The sequence below is a fragment of the Nymphalis io genome, chromosome 28 (assembly GCF_905147045.1).
Source record: "Nymphalis io chromosome 28, ilAglIoxx1.1, whole genome shotgun sequence".
In the NCBI taxonomy this organism is placed as follows: Eukaryota; Metazoa; Arthropoda; class Insecta; order Lepidoptera; family Nymphalidae; genus Nymphalis; species Nymphalis io.
In genome coordinates, this window is record NC_065915.1 from 7,811,851 (window position 1) to 7,832,950 (window position 21,100).

Below are 21,100 nucleotides of genomic sequence, written 5' to 3' on the forward strand. Positions count from 1 at the left end.
ACATATATGTATAAGTTGTTGGTTTATCAGTTAGGATGCATATCTCGATGTTCTGGATTAAAAACTTATTGAGTTTTAACGATATTCTCACTTTGGAAGTTGGCGGTTGACAATTGGAGATTGAATGCCTGTGTTTATAAATCCGCGTCTCGACACGCACGTAAAGTCATCGTTTATTCGCTCTCTCTCGCGTTTGCCTTCCTATCGGGTAATTAGAAGGGAAATGACACACTTTTAAACTATAATATCATATGTATAATATAAGTTAGATAGTTTTTTTTAAATGACCGCCATTGTTGAAATCAGTCAACAGCCATCATCATATTGAACTTGCTTCAAGATTTACAAGGAATACATATCTTAGCATATAGTGATTGCATGGAATAAAATCTTAACCTTATCAGAGATAGTGTGACCCAGTGGGACAGTTACAAGCTGTTACTTATTTACTTTTAGATCTTCGTGTAAGTTTGGGTGGGTTATAAATATTAGGTCCCTACATATGAAATTAGCGTTTTGTCGTACTGACCAATTTGATCTGAAATATCTCCTCTTTGGTTAAGAATTCCAAATTCAAATTTATAAATTCATTTAGCTGGTACATTTGAGTTTTGAAAACAGTCATTCATTTGTTTTTTCCTTATTATTTTTTCTTCGGCGTCGTTTATTACCGCACAATGGAAAACATGAAATATCGGTATATTTACGAGTACGAGTTCTACCGTGGCACCAGTTCTGCAGAAACAGCTCGAAGGATTAATGATGTGTACGGCGCTGATGTCGCAAAAGAAAGCATGGTACGTTTTTGGTTTCAACGTTTTCGTTCTGGAAATTTTGACCTTTAAAACGAACCCCGTGGATGGCCGGAGACCAAAGTGGAAAATGAAGAATTAAAGACTATTGTGGAAGCGAATCCATCACAAAGCACTTCAGAGATAGCTTCAGGCTTCGGGATAAATGATAAAACTCTATTAATCCACTTGAAGCAAATCAGGAAAGTAAAAAAACTTGAACGATGGGTACCTCATGAATTGAGTGAATCGAACTTGCAAACATACGTCGACTGCTGTGTTACTTTGCTCAAGCGACACAATAATGAAGGGATTTTAAATCGAATCATTACTTGTGATGAAAAGTGGATACTGTACGATAATCGGAAGCGCTCGTCGCAATGGCTGAACTCTGGAGACCCAGCCAAATCCTGCCCTAAACGAAAATTGACTCAGAAAAAGTTACTTGTGAGTGGTTGGTGGACTAGCGCCGGTGTCGTTCACTATAGCTTTCTAAAATGTGGCCAAACGATTACGGCAGATATCTTTTGTCAGCAACTGCAAACCATGAAGGAAGAACTAGCTGCTAAACAACCAAGATCGGTTAATCGCTCTAGGCCACTGCTTCTTCACGACAACGCAAGACCACACACTGCACAACAAACAATCAGTAAGTTAGATGAGCTACAATTGGAATGTCTGCGACATCCACCGTACTCCCCGGACCTTGCTCCAACAGATTACCATTTTTTCCGGAATTTGGACAACTATACTTTGGATAATGAAAAAAATTCAACTCCGATGCGGCAGTCCAAACCACCTTCAAAGAGTTTATTGATTTTAGCCCCCATGGTTTTTTATAGTAAAGGGATCAATGAACTACCTATGAGATGGCAAAAGTGCATAGATAACAACGGTGCATACTTTGATTAATTAAATATATTTTACAAAAAAAAATGACTATATTCCTCCCGTATAAAACACCAATTTCATATGTAAGGACCTAATATAATATATTGTTGTATTTTGGTGAATGAGCCAGTGTATTTATAGACATTTTATATTGGGCAAATGGTTGATGGTATAACTGTATTTCTGATATTGACAATGAGTGACCATTGTACGATAACCACTTACCATCAGGAGATCTAAATGCTCATCTTCTTTCATAAAGAATTTAAAAAATATATATAGTTATAAATACATGTTCAAGCGATTATTACGAAGTTTTGCATACACGTTATGTGTACAGAAACGGGCATAGGTTACCTAGCACCGCGCCTCTCTAATGTGGACGAAGCCGAGCGGTAACACATACAAAAATGAAGGGCTGATGAATGAACCGATATAATCATACACACAGACTCGCCCTCGTTTTCTAACATCTTTGTATATTTGATTCATAAACTAGTTTTATATAACTCAGATGATTTCAATTTAACTTTCCCACGAAAACAATTCAGTGGAAACTATAAAAAAACGTGTGAACAAGTTCGCTTTCCTTATAATTTATTGTTACTAAACACTAGTAAATACAGCTGTAGAATTTGTTTGTTTGAAAAAGATGTTAGAAAGAGAAATTGGGAAGAGCATTTATTGAGAAAGGTAAACCATTACGCTATGACCCACGGGGGCGGAGCAGTACCGTGTAATGTGTGTAGAACTGCACGGAGCAACTTGTTATACTATATAAGTAGATATATAAGAACTTAATAATAATAAGTATGTGTACTTAGGACAGTACAAACAGATATGTATATAGTAGATTTACTCAGAAAACGCTGGTTTTCAGCTACGGAATACTAGTGGGTTAACTCCGAATAACTAATTGACATTAAAAGAAACAAGAACACATATAAAACAATTCTGTTCCCTTTCTAGATAATTTTATGATATATGTATATTTTGTGCTAACTAACTCTATGGAAATAATAATAATAATAGTCATAGTGGTACCACCTGCTTATCCTACTGGCAAGCAGAGATACTTAGTATAGTATTATTATCCTTCATCTCGTTTTGACAATGTAATCTGTCACTTGTGTATCCACCAGGCCGTATTGAAGCAGCGTGGTGGAATAAGAAGCGTGGTAGCAGTAGGACATTTACAATTAACTTACTTTGATACAGCTAAATAATTAGTTATCTTTCCAAATGTATAGTTTTTAAACGCAAATGATAAACGGTATTATATAGTCGGATAAAAATCAACTCACCTTTCAACTGGTCGAGGTAGGAGAGCTTCCTGTCCCCATCCATGGGGACAACCACTCGCATGTACTCTGGCGTGCACTCGATCTGTGTTTCAGATCCTGAAACAAAAAAAAATATTTTAATTAAACCAAAAAACCTTACTCAATATAGAAGCGTTACACTTACTTATTGAGAATCAAGTTCATACACATGTCCAGCAATCTTTCAATCCATTTATTTATTTATTTGGATCTCCAACAGTTGTACATAACGCACATTCAAAACACGCTTTACATTCATTTAAAACTAACTATGCACATCCGATTACTATGAACACCATTCCCAAACACGATTACAAAAATAGAGGTAACAAAATATACAAATCAAAAATAAAAATAAATCAAAACTTAAATAAAAAAAAAACAGAAACAAAAAGTAGTAACTAATTAAATTTTTAAACAAATTAACAGTTTATATTAAAAGAAACATCACATTTATTCATGAACGATGAGAGCCCGTCACAATTAATGTCCAGTGTTACTGTGTTATCCATGTATTTATATCAGAATACAGGCTTTACAAAAAATATTATTTTTAACACTACCCTTATTTAAATGAGATAAAATGACACTGGAAATAGTATAATCATTTTTTTAAAAAGAACAATAGCAATGTTCTGTAACAGCCTGTCAATATCCCGTTGCTGGGCTAAAGGAATCCTCTTTTTGAGAAGAAGGTTTGGAGCTTATTCCGAAACGCTGCTCCAGTGCGGGTTGGTGGAATACACGTGGCAGAATTTCAGTAAAATTAGACACTTGCAGGTATCCTCACGATATTTTCCTTCACCGTAAAGCACGAGATGAATTATAATCACAAATTAAGCACATGAAAATTCAATGGTGCTTGCCCGGGTGAACCCACGACTATCGGTTAAGATTCACGCGTTGATTTGTTGAATGATTGCTGTAGTTATAATTATATAAATTTATATTAACCAAGAAATGTTTATAGTGCATAATACAGTGCAGATATAAGTTAGATATAATAACAATATTCATATTAGTCTCATTGTCGAGGTCGTTTTATAATCAATATGGCGGGCGGAAAGAAATAATGTTAAGTTTTTATGTGAACTCGGGTTTCTATTATTCTAAAATATTTACTTATGCAGGTGTATGATGTCATGATGACTCGTTGTAAAGGTCAGGCGAGTTTTTGTTGTGTTTGTTGTTCGCCACAATATACGGATTTGAACATAGAGGAATATTGTATGACAAATGTCGTCTGATGATGAGTGGTCACCACCCCTTATGGACATCAAGTAAGAAATATTACAGTGCCCATCCAACCTTGGGAACTAAGATGATCTTGTGCCTGTAGTAAAACTGGCTCGCTCACATATTAATTGGGTGGTACCTACCCAGACGAGCTTGAACGAAGCTCTACCACCACATTGACACTTTTAAGACTGCTGGATAAAGGCTTCCTGTTCTCTTGAGGAGAGGATCTGTTATGTATTCTACATAATGATGAATGTGAAATAACCTCATCCCACACAGATAAGTTTTCTCACGATGTGTTTCTAGCACTAGGTTCATTATAAACCCAAATTCAGTTGTTTTTTTTTTGAACTCGCAACCTTCGGTTAAATTCCATTGAGTCATTTAAATTTAAATTTAAATATTATTTAGTATATAACAATTACATATACTTGTAACATAGGATAATTGTCTAAATAAATTTGACCCCTTAAAGATAAAATGCGAGTAAGTTATAAAATTAACATCAAATTATTTTAAAGTATGACGACACGATTTAAAACGAAACGACGTCAAACAGACGGGAGCCATAGTAAGAAGATATTTTTATAATTTCACTATAATTACATACTAAGGTCGTGAGTCCGAGGTAGCAGGTTCGATGCTCGTTCCGCTCCGCCGCGGTAAATAGCGTGTGAAATAGTCTTTATTTCGGAGCGCAATGTTAGCTTTATTATTGTATTTTTTTATAAAATTTTGTGTTATATGTTATTTTAGTATTTTCACTTCAACAGCTTTTAGATTTTAATGACTATTTACGAGTACCTTCCCATTAAACTACCGCTACGAACTATGACCGTATAATCGTATATATTAGACAGTTTGGTTTAGTGGCTACTAGGCTTCCCGCTCTTGGTTCAAACCTCAGTGGATATAGGCGTGGTTTTTTTTAACGCCGGAAAAACGATTTACGCGTTCCCCGAGAGTGCGACCCGAGATCCTGATACCCATTAAAAAACCAGCGGTACCCTTTCCGTCTTAACGAGGAGCGCCACGGGATCGCTTGCGCAGGCTACCGTGGGATACAGGTGGACCTCACCCAATGTATTCAGACTTCAATTCCGGTACAGCTGTATTTTTATGTGCTTAACTTGTTTTTATTATTCATATCGGTGAATTAATCTTGTAGCGATTGTGTTGGTTGATATGTGTTTTATGTATTTATATAATTATATCTCCAAGACTGACTGACTTCGGAATGCAATTATTTGCGTCATATTTGTGTTTTTTCGCTCCGTTAATTGCGAATTAAAATTTTAATACATTATCTATATCTCAAATGTTAATTAAACGAAATTAAAACATAATTTATTCATATAGGCTTTTATAAGCACTTTTGAATCATTTTACAGGACTAAACTAACTCATTAGTCGCGGCTTCGCTCACTTTATAATTCAGATTTGTTAAATACCAGTTTACAAGCTCTTTCTTCAGAAATGAAAGATTTCCATACAAACCCTCGTTCCCTTTATATCTTCTAAATACCTTAAGGGTTACATTTACAAAAACCCTTCCTTATTGCTAACCTATTATGTAAAAAGAGCCCGTATGCAAATTTACAAGCTAGCCCCAGTAGTTTGGGCTATTAGTTGATATGTCAGTCTGACAGTTCTTTTATATAGTAGAGCTTTGTGCAAGCTCGTCTGGGTAGGTACCACCCATTCATAAAATATTCTACCGCAAAACATCAGTACTTGGTATTGTTGTGTTCCGGTTTGAAGGGTGAGTGAGCCAGTGTAATTTCAGGCACAAGGGACATAACATCTTAGTTCCCAAGGTTGGTGGCGCATTGGTGATGTAAGCGATGGTTAATATTTCTTACAATGCCAATAACTAGGCGTTGGTGACCACTTACCATCAGGTGGCCCATATGCTCGGCAAGAAACGCAATAGTTCTATATATATATATATATCCTTTTAATTTCTAATTATTGTTCGTCTGTGTATGATATTTAATAAACCTTAATTTATATATTTATTCATTAAGTAATTAATTTTATGACACAAAATTTCTACTAATTAATCAGAATTTTTTTAATGTAATACCGAACTGTATGAACTGCTAAACCAAAATAGATAAAGCTTATAAAGTAATACTTAATATCTTTCTGTTTGTCTGTGAACGAATTAATAAGAAGAGGGGGATTGGGTACCATTGAGTCTCGGGATAATGATGGCAAACATCCTGAGACAGGATGTGAAATAGTTTTTGTAAAGGATAATAAAAATAAAAGTGTTGATAACACATACTTCGATATTAACATTACACTTGTAAACATGCGAGTCAATTAGTAATAAAAAATATTATATTATATACACCGTTGCTATATATTATTGAGCCGGTTGGCGTGGTTGATTTTTGCCTTTCACGCCGAAGGTTGTGGGTTCGATTCCCACCCAGGACAGATATTTGTGTGCATGAATATGTCTGTTTGTCCTGAGTCTGTGTGTAATTATTTATATAAGGATGTGTTTACAAAAGATAAGTAGTATATGTTGTATATCAGTTGTCTGGTTTCCATAGTACAAGCTCTGCTTAATTTGGGATAAGATGGCTGTGTGTGCATAATGTCCCAGGATATTATTATTATTATTATATAATAAGAAATATATATATATATTTATTTTTTATTTATTTAACTTAATCCTTACTAATATTAGACGCAAAACTGAGTTCGATCGTTACACTTTCACCTCTAACTACGCAACCGATTCTCATCAAATTTTGCATACATCTTGTCAGCGGTACAGAAAAGGACTTATATACCACTTCTCTTTTCACACACGGGAGAAACCGCAGATGGAAACTATTCTTGTATAAAACAAGTAATTGATTGTTTCTTTTCTGTTTACCAAAAGGGTTGTTGATATTAGATTTAGCTACTAGAAATATAATCTCGTATAATAAAGAAATATAACTCTATTTCCTTAATGAGCTAAACAATTAAAAATCATAATCATAAAAGTGTATTTAAATATAGATGTCCCACTACTGGGCAAAAGCATCTTCTCCTCTTGAGGCTTGAATTTTTTTTTAAATTAGGCAGATTTTCATAAAATAAATGCATTTTCTCAAGTAGTTTTCCTTCACTGGACATAAGATGATTTTTACGAGAATACAAATTAATCATATGCAAACTTTAGCGACGCTTGTCCGGGTTTGAACCTGCAATCTTACAACTGTTCAAACCTTTAAGCCGTAACTCATATTTAATTATAAATGAAAAAAATACCATCAAGAGTGAGATTCCAAATCTGGGTTTTAATTAAATTATCTATTGCGTACAGTGTGAAACAAATAGATGCAATACATGGACACTCATTACCATATAATATACGCGGTTACCAACATGATGTGCAAAGCTTTGTTGGTAACAGAGCAATGCTCTGATAACATCTGGTTCCGTATACTGAATAATCTGATCTTAAGAGATAACGAACGTACACAATCTGTTAATGTTTATAAATAAAACTAAATCGTTGAAAAAAGTTACACTTAGTTTTCTCGAATTCAGAACCGGCATATTAGTAATAAAAAGAGCTTTTAACTTAATTAATATTATGCGAATGTAAGTTTGTTTGTTTGTTACGTTTCCACGTATCCTATCCACAATATGAAAATTTACATACACGTTGTTAGGGATACTGAAAAGGACATAGGGTTTCTAAGGTAGGGCCCTAGGGTCCGGAGACTAGTAAGGTAGATTTTGATCGATAAACTTATAAGTAGCTGATAATATTAAAATTAATTAAACTCGTTTTAAAAAATGTTATCGTCACGAGATCTCCGCGAATGTCTCTGACATAATTTATAATTAAAGAAACATCTTAACGCGTGCGGGACCGGGTGAGGGGGTGTTTGGGGGTATTAGATATAAAAAGAAGATAATGTCTTTCCTTGCTTCACAGCCAATTTCATCAAAATCGGTTCAGTAATTTAACTGTAAAAGCGTAACACACAGATACAATTCCTTTTACATTTATAAAATTAGTATAGTATTTATATGTTTTCATTCCAGGCCTTAAATTCGCTATTTTTTACATATCATTATATATAAACCCAAACTGGACTTGTGTACAATCGGAACGGATGGCTAGTCGTACATAAAACACACACATATATATAGTACTTAAAAACAGTCTTATAAAAATTTCCATTAGCATATAGATTAATCGCGAGATGGTATCAGATTCGATTCCCGGTAGGAATTTTCACATGCAATGTTATTTATGAATGTTTATTTTCATTAGTGCAAAGTTTCAATTGATTGGGGGTTAGATAAAATAGCTGGCTGTTTGTTTGCACGTCACCATTATCTAGAAAACCTGTACGCTTAGTCATTGGAATTCGCGTTTGAGACTCGCAGTAGTCCGTGGTTACGGTCGCTAATCTTTTTATATATACATATAAATAAATAGCGAGATGGCCCAGTGGTAAGAACATGTGAATCTTAACCGATGATCGTGGGTTAAACCCGGGCAAGCACCACTGAATTTTCATGTGCTTAATTTGTGATTATAATTCATCTCGTGCTTTACGGTGAAGGAAATCATCGTGAGGAAACCTGCATGTGTCTTATTTCACTGAAATTCTGCCACATGTGTATTCCAACAACCCGCACTGGAGCAGCGTGGTGGAATAAGCTCCAAACCTTCTCCTCAAAAAGAGGAGAGGAGGCCTTTAGCCCAGAAGTGGGACATTCACAGGCTGTTATGGTACGGTACGGTATATAAATAAAATTCTTCTATACGTGGCATTGGAGTTCTAAAAGGGTGGACCGATATTGGTGAAATGTATTTTGTGTTTGAATGGATAGATTCGATTGGACCCGGTAGGTAGCACTGCGTATATATATGTTTATAGTGACCTCTCATATGTTGACAAAAATAACACGACTTGAATGAAAATAATATGAATATTCAAAATAACGTTTGCTTTGTTAGTGTGTGTGCGCTCGCGCATCGTTCGTTCGTTTAGTTGGGTCGTTGAACAATTGTTGCTGACACTCGCGTGAAGGTTTTCGACAGATGACATCACGACCGTAACAAGAGTAACTATTGACTTTCTTGCCGGTTCTTCTCGGTACTTATACATTAACCTTACCATCCTTCCATTTGTAAGAGCGTCTTGAATGACGTATTATTTGATTTGTATTAATTTAAGAGACATTAGGCAACTGCACAGGACATATTAAAAAGCTGAGATAGCCCAGTGGTAAACACGCGTGAATCTTAATCGATGATCGTGGGTTCAAATCGGGGCAAAGCACCACTGAATTTTCATGTGCTTAATTTGTGATTATAATTCATCGCGTGCTTTACGGTGAAGGAAATCATCGTGAGGAAACCTGCATGTGTCTAATTTCACTGAAATTCTGCCACATGTGTATTCCACCAACCTTCTCCTCAAAAAGGGAGAGGATGCCTTCAGCCCAGCAGTGGGACATTCACAGGCTGTTACAGGACATATTATAGTGCACACGTGTGTGCACAAACACAGGTGCACACTATTCCCTCACTAGATCAACGAGGTAGTTAAATTCAGTTAACTCTAAAAATAGAGTCTCCAGAGTGTGGTCAGAGCCTTCGGTGCACCTTTTCTATTTCAAAATTATTTATTACATATTTATTTCCAGAGAGCAACACAATCTAAATTTAATTGTTTGAACCCGTGACCTTCGTTAAGTTTTGTCCACTGAGCCATATCGCCAAGTTACAGTTCACCAAGCGGCAGGTCAAAGGGAAGTGTTCACACATTAACATATCAGATAGAATGAATTGGTCGGCGGGTGGTACCATGTAATACAATCACGCATTCTTTAGTTCTCCCCGAACTACGATACTGTACATAATAATAACGCAATGTTAACAGTCTGCGCACGCGCCGGACGTCACCGTATAATTTCTTTGAATAATTATTGATGTGTAGAAACTGTTTCTTGGTGGTAATGTTTTTACTTATAACGGTTCATAAATAATTACACAAGTTAGTCGCCCCGACTTCACACGCAACCAGTAAAGTCTTGATCATTAAGGTCTTATTTTCTTTTTTGTTTTTATACTCTATTATCGAATGGCCTTGCAAGTCCTACCACCAAGTGATCACATTTATAATATAAATATAAAATTACGTGTTATAATATACCAAGACAAGGTCACGATTAAAACTCTCTACAGTATTTATATTCTTTATAAATTTCGGGAAGTCAACTCGACTCCACTCTACCGACATGGTAAGTGGTAGTAGAGTCCAAACGCGACTACGGCCAGTACAATCGGAAAGAATGTTCTGCACTAGCCGCGCCTTGCCGGCCCTCAAGATGCCTATTCACGCTTCGTTTGAATGAACCTGAGTTGTATAATTTTTAAATGTATATTAAAATAAAAACATTTTGTCGTCGGTTTTCAATTATCCGTAAACAGACACCAGCCATTAAATATCAATATTATTAACATAACTATTATATATTTTACGTTTCATATAATATATATACTTTATTATCATCTTACGTTATAAAGCAATTAACAGTCATAATTTTATTAATAACTTTGTCACTGGAATATGTTACTGGTGTTAAAGATTTATGCAAGCTCGTTTGAGTAGGTACCAGCCACTCATCAGATATTCTACCGCAAAACACCAGTACTTGGATTGTTGTGTTTCGGTTTGAAGGGTAAGTAAGCTAGAGTAATTACAGGCACAAGGGACATAACTTCTTAGTTCCCAAGGTTGGTGGCGCATTGGCGATGTAAGCGATGGTTAACATTTCTTATAATGCCAATGTCTATGGGCGTTGGTGACCATTTACCATTAGGTGGCCCATATGCTCGTCCGTCATCCTATTGTTTATAAAAAACGTGTAAACGATTTTCCTTTGATTGAAAACGTATTTAATAATATGCAAGCACAGACTCTGTGTCCGATACACAGATACAATCCACCCGAGATGATTGCGTGCTTGGTGGCGAAACCTGCACGAGTCAAAAGATATTGTGACAATGAGTATACATTAAATATTGGAGTATATTTGTTCCCAAGTAGGAAGATGGCGGGTGCTCAATGGATGCGACTAGCACAGGACCGGGAGAACTGGCGCGCCTGTGAGGAAGTCTATGTCCAGCAGTGGATTAATGTAGGCTGAATGTGATGATGATGATTTTTTCCCTAGGTTGGTGGCACATTGGTGATGTGTAGGCTGGTTAATATTTATTACAATGCCAATGTTTATGGGCGGTGGTGACCACTTACCATCAGGTAATAAGTTATTTTATTTTTATTTAAACACAAAGATACACACAAGTTGATACATAGATTATAAACTGGTAAGCTTATGTACTAAGATATAACATTATAAGTGGTTAACTACAAATATTGGTTTTATTTATAGGTATTTAGGTGACGGGAACTCACTATCCTTATTCAAATAACCCATGAAGGATAGCAATATACCAACCCCCAGAATGGGTAAGCAGTAAGCGTAGAGCTACATACTACTCGGTACCTGATGGTCTGGTTTCAGTACCTGATGGTATGTAGATACCATCAGGTACTTAAACCGAAACCGTTTCTTTGTTCAACTCTATAAAGGCGACTATTTCACTTCACAAATTATAAATATCACATTCCCATCTTAGTATGGCTAACAATTAGATTATCATCATAAAGAGTATAACTTTTAATAAAGAAACAAATGAAAAAACGCAATTACACATTAAATTTATTGTCCCCATTCGTTTATGAGAAAAGCGGTTGCATACAAACAAACAGTTATCATGTATAATGGCATAGATTAGTCGATGTAAAAATATCAGAGAGCATCCCTATTAAATTAACAGTAAGGCGAGCCCAGGTAAGACCTGTTATGAGAAAGAACTCGAGTACTTATTTATACACCTCTTTATGACGGCTAAAAAGTGGCTCAGGAGGTAAATGTTACGTAGTGAAGGGACGTTTATCGATACTTTATGTTTCATCGATAAAATGTTTTAATGCATCAACGAGTTCCCATTAACTCTTTAAATGCTTGCATTAAAACAATGCTTTGTTTATGTGTATTACTAATTATGTGCTTGTTGCTCTAGCTATAACGTTACCTAGGCGGCCCGAGTTCAAACTCCAAGTTGGCCATTTTTTTTTGAGTTTAATAAATAGGTAGAAAGGCTGGCAAATGGACCCATTGCGTGGCCCATAGGTATATGATCCCTATAACCATTCCTAACATCGTCTGTGCGCGATCATTTACCATCAGATGGCCCATTTGCCCGCCTTTCTATTTTATATATTAAAAAAAGCAATACTTCATATTCAGACAAGATTCACTGAGTTTTCACGTATTTAGCACATGTTTGTTTTGAAACATCGTAATTAAACCTAATTTTTTTTTTTTTTTATAGAATAGGAAGGCGGACGAGCATATGGGCCACCTGATGGTAAGTGGTCACCAACGCTCTTAGACATTGGCATTCTAAGAAATGTCAACCATCGCTTACATATCCAATGCGCCACCAACCTTGGGAACTAAGATTTTATGTCCCTTGTGCCTGTAATTACACTGGCTCACTCACCCTTCAAACCGGAACACAACAATATCAAGTATTGCTGTTTTGCGGTAGAATATCTGATGAGTGGGTGGTACCTACCCAGACGAGCTTGCACAAAGCCCTACCACCAGTAAAATGTATCGGATAATATATATATTACATAAGAAGACAAATACACAAAATAATATCACATAAAAAAAAAACACAAACCAATCGAGCTTCACAAATGAGTAAATATTATAATGATATAGAAATTAAAATTCCATGAAGTATGACCAAATTGATAAATAATTCTGTAAAAATATATATTCTATTTAAGGTGAAAATTAATTTTACCTTTTACATATTCTCATTTATATGAAACTGCTACTTGTTGGGAGAGTAGATTCTAGTAGGACGGCCATGTAACTTAATACTCAAGTCCTTTATTACTCAAAACCAAATGAAAAAATATTTATGCAAGAGGTAAAAACCTCTTTTCTTAAAAAAAAGCACTTTCGAATAGCCATTTTATGATATAAATTCTATTTAAAGCTTTTCGAATGTAGATCCTATCGAATACAGATTGTAAGAACCGGTAAGATTCTCATTTATAGCCTTTTGATCAATTATATACACGTAATAATCAGAGAATTAAATTTATATATTTTGTATGAAGTACATATATATATTTATATAAATAAACATAAGCATACTCTAACACATAACAATTTTATCTTTTATAAAATATTAAAGTTAATCCATTAACGATTTGTTATTTTTAAAACATGACCAGAAAAATTCAAATGACTTCATTCAATTGTAGTCGATAAAATGTGTCGATAAAGTCCCAACACTCGCTCCCGCTCCCGCTCCCGTAACATATGGACGGCAGTTAACAAGATAGCCGATACTTGTTATCTATTTTTGTACAATAAGTTATAACAACGAACATTTCTTTATAACCGTTCTAAGTTTAGACTTTAAAAGCTCTCGGGAACACCTGCAACTTGGCACATTGTACAGAGTGCCATTTTAACTTGAATGTTTATTAACTTTAGTGCTTAAAATAATGGTACCAGTGTTTTGGGAGAGAAATCGCTGTAAGAAAATTTTAATCACCATTATAAAGTACTATTAGATTTTAAGATGTTGTTTTTTCAATTTTTAACTATAGAAGTTAATTAGCACTCATATATTTATGAAACTGCGTTACTAAAACACTTTATAAAAAAAGTTACTTAGAGCTATGACTATGGAAGAACACAAAAACCGAGAAATTAAAATATTGACATTCAAAAATAACGTTAATGAACATATGTGTTGGTAGGTTACAACCAGTAAGTGTCCCATGGCTGGGCAAGAGCTTCCTATCCTCTTGCGCAGTTTATTCAACCAATGCGGATAACCAAGGTAAATCCATGGGGCTACATCTATTATGTAATATATAATATATCCTGGGACATTTTTCACACACGGCCATCTGATTCCAAATTAAGCTCGTACAAAGCTTGTGCTATGGAAACCAGACAACTGATATACTACATATACTACTTTTCTTTTGTAAATACATACTAATATAGATAATTACACCCAGACTCAGGACAAACAGACATGTTCATGCACACATATGTCTGTCCTGGGTGGGAATCGAAACCACAACCGTCGGCGTGCAAGGCAAGTCTTCCAACCACGTCAACCGGCTCGTCTGGGAATGGGTCTGTGTGCTAAACGATATTAAAGATATAAATAGCAAATATGTATATTAACTTAGTATCGTTACATAAATTTTAATTTATAAAGTGCTTCATAGTAATTAAGAATAAATAAATAATTAATATATAAATATCATTATAAAGCTGTTAATACTTCATAACGAAATACGATAATAAAGTATATATTTTATATGAAATTAATATGTGTAACAGTAATGCCATACAGAATGTTGTGTTGATAACAATATTGATATTTAATGTCTGTTCGCTGGGAGGATTGCTTCCAGATAAACCTACGATGAAACTTTTCAACACGGTATATAAGCACATCTTCTTTATACACTGACTTTGACTTTGATTTTTGATTGCCTCGTTGGTCTATTGGCTAGATATAAGGACGTTGACCCGGAGGTCCCGAGTTCAATTCCCAGGTCGGGCCAATAAAAAGTTATTTCTTTAGTTAGGTTTTTCTGTCTGAAAAAATCTCAGTAGCAGCTCGGGGTCAGCAGAAGTGTGTACACTTCCGTACCTCGGAAAGCACGTAAAACCGTTGGTCCTGCGCCTGAACTCTTTCCGGTCGTGTCGGATTGACGTCCCATCGGATTATGAGAGTTAGGGAATAGAGAGTGCACCTGTGTTTACGCACACACTTGTGCACTATAATATGTCCTGCGCAGTTGGCTAATATCTCTTGAGATCGGCCGCCGTGGTCGAAATCAGTCTGAAGGACATTATTATTATTATTCTTTACATACATAATTTAAACAGATTAGATTCTAAATAATTAAACACTCTTTTCAAATTATTATCGAATGCTATTACCGACTTGCATATTAAATTTAAACTGACTTTGATTTGTTAATCTCTTTTGTCAATTTTTTGTCACTGCTTTCTAATAATTAAAATAATTTTCTTAAATTAATTAAAATATATATTATTATTATAATACAACGTTAAAAAGAGCCGAGATGGCCTAGTGGTAAGAACGCGTGAATCTTAACCGATGATTGTGGGTTCAAACAAAGGTGAGTAAGCCAGTGTAATTACAGGCACAAGGGACATAAAATCTTAGTTCCCAAGGTTGGTGGCGCATTGGATATGTAAGCGATGGTTGACATTTCTTACAATGCCAATGTCTAAGAGCGTTGGTGACCACTTACCATCAGGTGGCCCATATGCTCGTCCGCCTTCCTATTCTATAAAAAAAAAAAAAAACCCGGGCAAGCACCACTGAATTTTCATGTGCTTAATTTGTGATTATAATTAATCTCTTGCTTGACGGTGAAGGAAAACATCGTGAAGAAACCTGCATGTGTCTAATTTCACTAAAATTCAGCCACATGTGTATTCCGCCAACCCACATTGAAGCAGCGTGCTGGAATAAGCTCCAAACCTTCTCCGCAAAAAGAGGTGCGGAGGCCTTTAGCCCAGCAGTGGGACATTCACAGGCTGTTACGGTTAAAATGGCACGATGGGAGATGTTGAATCCGCGATTTCAAACAATTTTAATGTAAATAACTCATATAAACATAATATAATAAAAACGGACGTAAATGTATGTAATTATTGATAAAATGTGAAAGATAAATAGGTTATGTCTCCACTTATATTCCGTCTAGGTCGGGCCTGTAACTAGGTAATATCCGTCGGTGGTTCACCTTTAACTTGCAATTGATTGGTGGGGTGTAAGTGCTGTGAGATCAACATTAACCTGGAATAGGGTCATACCAAGTTTCCGACTTCACTAAACCAATAAATCATACTTGGGGTGATGTTTTCGTTTCCATAATAAAATTCCGAATTTTTAACTTTGTCAATTAATACGTTTAAATATATTTATGTATTTTTAGTAAATAGTCACCACTGTTTATACACATTAGCGCTGTTAGCATATTAACCATTCCTTATATCGTCAATGCATCAACAGTGCCCTTAGAAGCCAACTTGAGTAAAGAATTAATTGATTTGATTTTTTTAATATCGTGTTCTACCTTTAAGGCAATCTCGGCGATGAATAATGAGTTATTTTTTTTTGCTGTCCATACTTTGGTAAGTAATTTTCGCCATTTATATATATACTAGTGACCCGGTCCTGTCACTTCGCACTTGTAGAATGAGCATCAACATAAAACGTTAATATTTTAATATAGCTCTGCTTGGGGCTACCCGGTATTGTTGGTACTTCAAATAAAATCACAGAGTATATACTGCTGGTCAGATAGTATAATTGGTCTCTCTCATTATAAATTTACAAAAACTTATTTAGTACTTTAAAAAAAAACATTCTTATAGCGCGATGTAAAATACATCTACCGCTATCAGTTGACGAAAATATAAATTAAATAATATTTGGCATAATGTATTTCGATCTTGAACAAGCTCAGTTTTGACTGTGTAACGAGTCGGCATGACCTTCAACAATCATCGTCGTATTTCAGCCAATTTACTAAAAAAAAAAATATAAAGAATTAAAAAATTATAATTACATCTAAATTTTCCTCAAGAATCAATCCGTCCAATGGTGGAAACGGTATGCAATTTTTCGAGTTTATCGCGTTCAGACAGACACACGCGAAGAGGCATTTTATTTTATAATATATAGTGATATAAATAGTAAGTTCAGGTGCCATTTTCCATCGTTCTCGTTCTGAGGCGTAGGAAAGTCTACCGCTGACCGAGTGAGGAGAATTATGTCAATCGTGTGGAAGGGCATTGTGAAGTGGGTGCTTAGATGTGAACCGGACTTTGAGGAATCCGGAGCCGGAGCCGATAAACAGTAACTCGAAGATACGGGGAGTGTTTTAAGTATCCCCTGAAACCGTTACATTGTCGAGATAACATGTAGCTTATATACTTAAACTGAGTATATATATATTTGGCTACAATAACTTACTTCATGGTAAAATTAAAACGAGTTTTGTTTCAATACGTTCGAAACTCCATCATTCAATTTACCGGCAACTTTATTCATTTTAATTTGTCTTGCAATGTTTAGTTGAATTAGAATCACTTCCTCTTATACAGGGTTTAGTCCCGATGATAATTTATTTTTTATGGTAAACATAACATGATCCAGAGTTGGCTCCAGACGAAGAAACAACAATGTATACAAAAAATTTAATACAAAAGCTTGTTTTTAAAATCTCTTCTCTTAAATTATTATAATTTACAACTATATGCCGTGACTCTGCACGGGATGAATAAGAAGTTCATTCGTTATATTCTTTTAAATAATGATGATGGTAAAGTGATTGGATATTGAAACCAATATGTCCGCCTACTTATTCGTCTGAACCATTAATCAAGTATACTTAATTAAAGTACGCAAGCAATCAACGTCATTAAAGTAATCATTAAGTCTAAGTCAAAATTTAAATTCAATACTAGTTTCCGCTTGCGTTTCAGACAGGTGCTATGTAAAGCCTATGTCCGTCCTAGGGGTTCAATATTGCTGCGTACTAAACTTAATCAAAATCGGTTCAGTTTGATAACGTAACAGAGTTACTTTCCCACTTATAATAGTATCGAAAAACTTGTACTTGTAATTCAAAAGTGCTAAACGCGAGACCAACGATGACGTGTAGTGTAATTAAAATAGTGTTCAAACACAATGTAACGAAGCGCTCGCGGATTCTTATATCCGAGAGGAGATTACACGGAACACGACAACGAAAACATCCCTTATTGATACAGCTCTACATATGTTCGTTATTGACTGACTATTTGCTCTAGTGACCTTATAAGGGTGCTATCTCGAGGTCCTGGGTTCAAAGTCCAGTTACAGCTATGTGCATGTAAAATTATTTCGATTGAGTAGTTAAGACGTTGAAGCATAACAAATATATAAACAAACTCATTTTCGCTTTAAGTAAGGATATAACATCACGCTATGATTGACGAGGAAAATCAGTTTACCGCGCGAAACCACGGGGACCAGCTAGTTGATGATGAAGAGGCGCGGATTTAGTATTCGTTGATTTCCATACAAGAGGTATCATTTTTTTTTTTATTTGAGTGTTCTGTTGGCGCAGTTGTCAGTGACCGTGCCTGTAACCTGTGTATTTATAGATTTATTTAAATATTATATATGTCAGAATGTCGTCCGCTGTTATAACACAGGTGTTAAGTTGCCTCCCTTAGGAAGTGTGATAATAGTATATATTTCATTAATAAATAAAAATCGTGTATACATATAATGTATATACATGTAAAAAATGATTACACGATGAGCTATAGCCGACTATACTCGGTAGAAACTACATTCCGGACCGTTGGTGTTTAATTTATCTCGTAATACGGCGATACAAAAGTGCTCGTAAGAGCTACTTGAACGGAGTGTGCTTACATTTTCCGCCTCACGTATTTTTCTCATTCGTTTATTCAAATATCTCATAATATCTTTCAAACCGAACCGAAACCGAAACAGCCTGTGAATGTCCCACTGCTGGGCTAAAGGCCTCCTCTCCTCATTTTGAGGAGAAGGTTTGGAGCTTATTCCAACAGGCTGCTTCAATGCGGGTTGGTGGAATACACATGTGGCAGAATTTCAGTGAAATTAGACACACGCAGGTTTCCTCACGATGATTTCCTTCACCGTAAAGCACGACATGAATTATAATCACAAATTAATTTGTAATGTGCTTAAGCACATGAAAATTCAGTGGTGCTTCCCGGGTTTGAACCCACGATCATCGGTTAAGATTCACCCGTTCTTACCACTGGGCCATCTCGGCTTTTTTTCTCTTTCAAACATTTGGTCCAAAATGATTACAAAATGCATATACATCATTTTGTTTGTATACAGATAACAAAAAAGAACAAAAACATCGTGAGCGTCGGTGAACAAATACATGTATGCTTCATGTGTCTAGTTCACTGTAATTCTGCCACTTGTGTATTTCCGCAATGGAGCAGCGTGGTGGAATAAGCTCCAAATAATTTCAAAAAGGAGAAGAGGCCTTAGCCCAGCAGTGGGACATTCACAGGCTGTTAGTGAGAACTTTGTGAAAGGTTAATAATATAATTTCTTTTATGAAAAAGAGCAACTATAGACAGTTTAAATTTGAAATACACCTAAATATTATATAATATATATATAATGTAATGTTTCAAATTTTACTTTTATAATAGTTAATAATATTTGTTATTGCTTAGTTGTATAATGTGAATGTCGTTTCCCATAGACATATAACTTTATTTTATTGTGAGTTTGTGTTATATGTTATAATATGTTTTCCAAACATCAATGATGTTCTTCCTGGTTAAACATGTGTTAAGAGGTGCGAAGTGTAGTTCGAGAGGTTAAGACAGCCTGCAACCCGGACAATCGATAATATAGAAACAGGAACATACTCACCACACGAGTAACATGTGTGCGTGAATTGTACCTGTGTGTGTGAATTACAAATGCATAAGGTCGGCACTATTTCATTATAAAAACAAAACATGTTTAACATGTTACACGCGATTTGCTAATAGCTCTGTTATATTATGCACTACAAACAGTTCTTGATTAATATAACTCCATTTATGACACAATATTGTTCCACTTAACTACTTATATTCACTTTAATTTGGTTTCCAAAGTTTTGATAATAATTTTGTCGACATTGAAGACGCCATTTTAAAGCGAACCCAGAATCTCGACCAATCGTATCGCGTAAATTCAATTGTCAAAGTTGTTTATTTGTCTTCACGAGGAGTAACGTGATTTAAGTAGAATATAAAGTGTTATGTAATGTTTAATTTTTGAAAAAATATACTTTCAATTCAAAATTCTCCTTCGTTATAATTAAGTTGCAATAAGTAACAACCTAGAAATGATAAACGGTTGGACTGAAGAATCACTATTAAAGGAGAACGTTTGGAATTAGCTCCACCACGCTGATCAATGTAGATTGCTAGTTGTGGCAGATTTACATCTCATCATGCGTGTTTCCTCACGATGTTTTCCTTTGCTCTAAGATCCGAACGAGGGTTGACCTTCACCCACCTGCTTACCGGATGAAAATATTTTTCTTAAATTTAACAATTAAATAAGCATGACATGATATAACCCAATAAAATATGGTCATGACTATCTTAAATTAATTATTCTTTTTTTATTTATTTTTGAATTCTACACCTATGTGCTTACTACACGAGTATTACACCAATCAAAAATATAAATTATAAAGAATATGCTACACTTAGGTTGTCCACCTTTTACCTGTCACCACTCCATGGTTGCCACGAATAAACAGGTAAGTTTTTTTAGCGATTTGTATTCATCTGCTTACCGATTGATTTTTATATCGAAATAAAGATAATTTTATTAAGATCAACTCCATTAATCTAATTCGGATCGCGAACTACTTCACCATCGAGCACGAGATCCTTGCCAGCTTGTAATATTATATTTTATTTTCAATTATTTGTGTTTTTAGAAAAAACAATTGCAAATTTAATTCGTATACAAGACAACAACGGACCAATTTGTTCGTATCATCAAAATTTAATATATAGAAGTGAAAAGTAATTTCTTGCGTCGTACTGTTTCTCCCCTTTTATTTCGTACGAATTGTATTAATAAACATTTCATTT

At 35.1% G+C, this 21,100-nt stretch overlaps 1 protein-coding gene across 1 annotated transcript in view; it reads right to left on the reverse strand.

The window, feature by feature from the left end:
• LOC126778977 (uncharacterized) overlaps window positions 1-21,100 on the reverse strand; it is a 61,947-nt gene that overhangs the window by 12,985 nt on the left and 27,862 nt on the right. Inside the window, exon 3 of the mRNA XM_050502721.1 lies at window positions 2,987-3,082. Within this exon, the coding sequence (XP_050358678.1) occupies window positions 2,987-3,082 (96 nt within the window). The remainder of the gene's footprint in view (window positions 1-2,986; window positions 3,083-21,100) is intronic.